Raw genomic sequence first — 6,012 nt, 5'->3', positions numbered from 1 at the left:
AAAACAGTTCCTGTAACCCACCTTGGCTCTTATTTTCTTACCTCTGAATATAAATTGGAAAATGTTCTCTTTGTTCCTCAATTTCATCACAACTAACTTTCTGTTTCTAAGCTAACCCGTGATCTTAATTGTTCTCACTTTTTATCCTGACTTTTGCCTCATTCAGGATCTCTCCACTGGAAAGATGAAGGAGATTAGTAGGCAGTCTAAAGGATTGTATTTATTTGAATCATCTTGCTCTAAGTCTGGTTTGTTTGTTCATTCTTTACCCAATGTAATGCATTCAACTAGTGATGTTTCTTGTACGTCTTCTGTTAGTTCAGAAACTTGTCTTTGGCATGCTAGACTAGGACATGCTACTTTTTCAAAGATGAATAAACTAGAATTTCTGAGTACAGTTAAGCTTCAGCAACACTGTGTTCATAAATGTTCTATTTGCACTCTAACTAACATACTAGGCTTCCTTTTCCCCTCAGTACATCTCGTTCTCCTGTACCATTTTAACTCATTCATATTGATCTTTGGGGTCCATATAGAGTATCTACACATAATGGTCATCGGTTTTTTTAACCATTGTTGATGACCATACCCGGATGACTTGGTTATATCTGTTGAAACATAAGAATGATGCCCTCTACTCTCTTAAACAGTTTCTTTCTATGGAAAAACTCAATTTTCTGCTTCAGTCTAAATCATTAAGAGTGATAATAGTTCTGAGTTCTTTAATTCTGTTTGTTCACATTTCTTTTCTTCCATTGTCCTTGTACACCAAAGTTCCTGTATTGGTACTCATCAGCAGAATGGGGTTGCCAAGAGAAAGCATAGAAATGTGCTTGAAATTGCTCGTGCTTTACGATTTCAGTCCAAAGTTCCTCTTAAATTTTGGGGTGAATGTGTCCTTACTACCTGTTACATAATTAATAGATTACATTCTTCTGTTATTCAATGGCAAACACCCTTTGAGAAACTTTATCATAAAACCTCAAATTTGTCTCACCTATGAGTTTTCAGTTGCTTGTGCTATGCCACTAAACCTAAATACACTGATAAATTTTCCTCCAAGGCTATTCCCTCTGTGTTTGTTGGTTATTCATCTACTAAAAAAGGATACATACTTTTTGATCTTGAAGCCATGACCTTTTTTGTCAACAGGGATGTTGTTTTTCATGATGAGGTGTTTCCCTTCAAAATGGATTCTCCTAATTCTGTTTCTTTTTTCCCTCCAACCCTCATATTTCTGATTCATATTTCTTGAATCTTTCTTTTGCTGACTTGTCTCCACCAGCATCTCAAACTGTTTCTCCTGAACTTTCATCTGAGTCTCAACAATAGCATATCCCCGATCCTCAACTTAATCCTCATTCTACTTCTGATGTTCATGTATATAATCTTCTTAATGCTTCAACAAATGGTGTTTTTGTGGAGTCTGTTCCTGTGGTTTCTAGGTCTCAATCTAATAGAACTTCTTCTCGGATTTCTAAACCTCTTTCTTGGTTGAATGACTACATTTATACCTGTCAATCCACTTCCTTTTCCAGGTCAGTGTCCCATATCTAGCCACATTTCTTATTCTCATCTACCATGACATACACAGTCCTTTCTTTTTTCTGTTACCCATTCTATTGAACCTAAAACCTTTCTTGAAGCCAAGTCTGATCCTACATAGGTTAAGGAAATGCAGGAGGAAATTCAAGCTCTTGAGTTGAATAATACACGGTCTCTTGTTCCTTTGCCTCCAGGAAAAGTGTGTATTGGTTGCAAATGGGTCTTTAAAGTTAAACTTAGAGCCTCTGGTGAAGTTGAGAGATTTAAGGCTCGACTGGTTGCTAAGGGTTATAATCAAAGGGAAGGAGTTGATTTTGTAGATACTTTTTCTCCTGTTGCCAAGCTTACCACGGTTTGTTTTGTTCTTGCATTTGCTGCAATTTTTGATTGGCCTCTATGGCAAATGGATGTTCACAATGCCTTCTTGCAAGGTGACTTACTTGAGGAAGTTTACATGGAGTTGCCTCAAGGTTTTTGTAGTCAGGGGGAGAATGTTGTGTGTAGACTACAAAAGTCTCTCTATGGCTCTCTATGGCTTAAAACAAGCCTCGAGACAATGGAATGCTAAGCTCACAGAAGCTCTTATCTCATCAGGTTATGACCAAAGTAAACATGATTATTCTATGTTTACTAGGAGACAAGGGGATCGTATTGTAGTACTTCTAGTTTATGTTGATGATCTGCTAATCACAGGGAATGATGCTAAAATGATTTCAGAATTAAAAGGGGTACTGCATAAGAACTTCAAGATGAAAGACTTGGGTGAATTGAAATATTTTCTTGGCTTGGAAGTTTTAAGAACAAAAGAAGGGATATTGTTAAATCAGAGGAAGTATACTCTTGAGCTCATTCAAGATATAGGAATAGGGGGTGCGAAACCTGCTGCAACACCCTTGGAACATAACACTAAGCTTACTACAGTGGAGTATGATAATTTCCTACAGAAAAAAAACAAAGGTGAAGATTGTTTAGCTGACAAAGCAGAATTCCAGAGATTAATTGGTAGGCTGTTTTACTTGACACATACAAGGCATGATATAGCCTTTTCAGTTCAACATCTTAGTCAGTTTATGCATCAACCAAATAAAGAGCACATGGAGGCATCTCTTAGAGTAGTAAGGTACATAAAAAATAATCCTGGTTTAGGAATTATCTTGAAAGCTTCAAGTAGTTGTCAGCTTGTGGCTAGCTGTGATTCGTATTGGGCAACATGTCCAATGACAAGAAAATCAGTGATAGGTTTTAGTGTAAAGCTAGGAGATTTACTAGTTTCATGGAAATCAAAAAAGTAAAGTAACATAGCGAGATCTTCAGCAGAAGCTGAATATAGAAGTATGGCAGTGACAATGTCAGAACTAGTTTGGTTGCAAGGGTTGTTAAAGGAGCTTAAAGTCAACAACAATCAACCTGCAAAGATTTTTAGTGATAGCAAAGCAACCTTGCAAATTGTAGCAAATCCAATATTTCATGAGAGAACAAAGCATATCGAGATAGACTGCCATTTCATAAGAGAGAAAATTCAGCAGGGCTTGGTTCAAACAGAATTTTTACCAACTGCAGAGCAACAAGTTGATATTTTAACAAAAGCTCTTGGCGTTGAACAACATAAGTATCTTCTATCCAAGTTGGGAGTTAAAGTTGTATTTCACTTCCCAACTTGAGGGGGAGTGTTAAGAATAAAGATATTGTTTGTGTAGTTAGGGGTTAGTTAGAGAATTAGTTAGGCAGTTATTTTGTAACTAGCTCAGTTGTAAAACTATATAAATGATGTATATGAAGTAAATTAATAATAGTGAGGCATTTCAATAATTTTACTGTTTTAAAATTTTTAAACATCAATTAAAGATGTAATTGTTTCATAGTTTCACTTATTTTCTTCACATAGCAAAATAAGTTTTATTAACGAAAGCAATACTGATCGAAGGTCAAAAATGTGTCGACTGTTGCTTTAAAGAAGTAAAAAGATAATAACAAACATCAAATTATACTCCAAGAAAACTAAAACAAAGCGAAGATGAAACATATGATATAATCACACTTGACACTACCTAAAGCAATACAATAAATTTAAAATCGAAAAACAACAACCAATCTCTTTCAAAACTGCATATCACCCCCTTCAATGACATGATTCAAGATCAAGATCACATCAAAATTCATTGTAGAGTCCGTCACTACAAACACCCATCATCGAGACATCACAACAAGCTTCTATATCCGTTTTAATTTAGCAAGTTCAAGCATCACTTCTTATTCATCTCCATCGATACAAATCAAGTTTCTTCGCAAATTAACACTAATGGTTCTATCTATCAATGCTTCACCATCAACATTTGTAGATTGTTATAACATCAATTATAGAAAGAAGTTAGAGATCTTTGTTATGGTAGTTCATACCATTGAGGGTTGCGGAAAGACGTTAAGCTTAGGGGTTTGATGAGCTTTGTAATATGTAATGTTGGATGAACGATAGGGAAGGATTGAGAGGATAATTGGAGTATTTATCTTTTTGAAAATTTTAAATTATCATATATTTTGAATATTTTTTTTGTATTTTCAGTTGATAATTTATTTTTGTCTCTCTTAAAATTTTATAAATTTGTCACTTCTTAAAATTTTATAATTTCATCTTCTAATATAAAATAATACACGCATCTCTGATTAACCAATACTCCTTTCGAAATTCCATGGGCAATTAACATGGGCCTTCTCAATCACAGCTGGTTCAATATCCATTCCTTGTGAATCCAAGTTCTCGAAGCCCATAATCTCCACCATCATTATTAATTAGGTTATCACTTTCTATTATACCTGGACCACCTTCTAGTCTGGCATCTTGATCTACAAGTACAACATTCTTGTCATCTTCATCCTTGCTCCTACTCTTCATCTTCCAACTCCCTGAACCACTCATCTGACTCATACGCCCATCTCAAACATGCCACTGACAAGCAACTTCATAAACCCGGATAAAAAACACCATTGTTTCTGGATGATTGATTATAAGTATTATTTTCATGTACTTGTAGGTAGAAGAAATACTCAAGTTGAAGAATAGTTGGAGTTATAAATGTATAGCCTGATCGGTTTAAAGTGGAAATAAACAATAATTGTCAGAATTTGAACTCGAGAGCAATGCAAATTATCCTTAAAAAATTCAATATAAACAGATAAAAAGCTGATATATTCGTAATTTAATTTCAAGCGATAGCATCATAGCATGCATCATGCATGCCTGATTTTCATATGAATATATTATATCATATGATTTCTTATTTTACATGAAAAAAAAATCTTTACCTAATATTTTATTACTGCTAAACTAATTAACTTCAATTCTCTTGTGTTCGAGCTTTCTTGACCTTGCGGTGTAAATCATCAACAAGTGAGGAAGGAAACCAGGAATCCACCACTTGGGAAAGATCGAGTTGCAGATTCCTGCTTGTGCTTGAAGTTGCAGCAGTACTAATACTTTCCGATGCTCCTCTTTTATTCGCCTTTGGTTTTCTTGGTGCAGGTGGGCATTGTTTCATCTCTGGGATTCTGTGATCCAAAGACGTGGGAGTCTTGAATCCATCATCATCATCAATCATTGCCTTGAATTCTCCTAAACATATATTTTTGTTTTCCATGGAAGCTGCTTCTTTGACGTTGCTTTCTTCTCCTTTTTTCTCTTCATAATCTTCTTCCGGTACTCGTCGTTCTCGATCACGATCATTCGAAGAATTATAAATACCTGTAGCTTCACAAGAGCACTCCCCTTGAAACCCCAATGGGGGTCGTTTCAGGATATCGAACTCGATCATTTTTGTTTCGTCTTTAACAAGGATCAGCTCTGAATTCGATATGCTAAGAAGAGAAACCTGGCTGAATTCTGCGTACATTAAGAAGTAAACAAGGAATAATATTTGAGAAGAGGTGGTCGATGAGGTGCTAAAAAACAACAAAAGAAAGGAGAAGAAGAAGCTAGCTAGTAAGGGGAAAAACGGGTTGACATTTTGATCTTAAAACAAAGAATAATGGAAACATAAATCATCACACAAATCATGGTCTTTTGTTTTCCTGGAATTCACTATTATTTTGAGTTAATTGCATCATATGCCTCCAAATTATAGTTCTCATTTTAATTTAGTCCTTAAACTTTTGAGTATTCTAATTTCATCCCCAAACTATGACTCTTATTCTAAATCAGTCCTTAAACTTTTGAACATTCTAATTTCATATCCAAATTCATTCAAATATGTAATTAGTTTCAACTATAGTTTAACCTAAATTTTGTTTTTTTCCCAAACATATAATAATATAATTTGACCAAATGATTTTACCAACAAAGAATGTGATTGGTATATACGTATAGTTTGAGATGAAATTGGAATGTTCAAAAAATTTGGAGACTAATTTAGAATGGTCATAGTTTGGGGGATGAAATTGGAATATTCAAAAGTTTGAGAACTAATTTAGACTGGT

The 6,012-nt window shown here is 34.7% G+C and overlaps 1 protein-coding gene across 2 annotated transcripts; it reads right to left on the bottom strand.

The window, feature by feature from the left end:
- Positions 1-4,827: 4,827 nt before the first annotated feature.
- Positions 4,828-5,621, bottom strand: LOC120188182 (cyclin-dependent protein kinase inhibitor SMR10-like). 2 transcript variants are annotated; one of them, XM_039191694.1, is made up of 2 exons: positions 5,034-5,621; positions 4,828-4,985 (listed from the first exon to the last, which is right to left on the bottom strand). In XM_039191694.1, the coding sequence occupies exons 1-2, from the start codon at positions 5,427-5,429 to the stop codon at positions 4,878-4,880; spliced, it is 504 nt and encodes a 167-aa protein (XP_039047625.1). In that variant the 5' UTR covers positions 5,430-5,621; the 3' UTR covers positions 4,828-4,877. The 2 variants fall into 2 exon arrangements, with proteins under 2 accessions (XP_039047625.1, XP_039047623.1); XM_039191692.1 differs by having other exon boundaries at positions 4,828-5,621.
- Positions 5,622-6,012: the final 391 nt, after the last annotated feature.

The sequence above is a fragment of the Hibiscus syriacus genome, unplaced genomic scaffold (assembly GCF_006381635.1).
Source record: "Hibiscus syriacus cultivar Baekdansim isolate YM2019G1 unplaced genomic scaffold, ASM638163v2 tig00116939_pilon, whole genome shotgun sequence".
NCBI lineage: Eukaryota > Viridiplantae > Streptophyta > Magnoliopsida > Malvales > Malvaceae > Hibiscus > Hibiscus syriacus.
The sequence above is the reverse complement of the archived record's forward strand: the minus strand, read 5'-3'. Positions and strand labels throughout refer to the sequence as shown.

What these genes read in the sequence shown, in the direction of transcription:
- LOC120188182 (XM_039191692.1), bottom strand. Translation starts at nt 5,429, where the DNA reads ATGTACGCAGAATTCAGCCAGGTTTCTCTTCTTAGCATATCGAATTCA.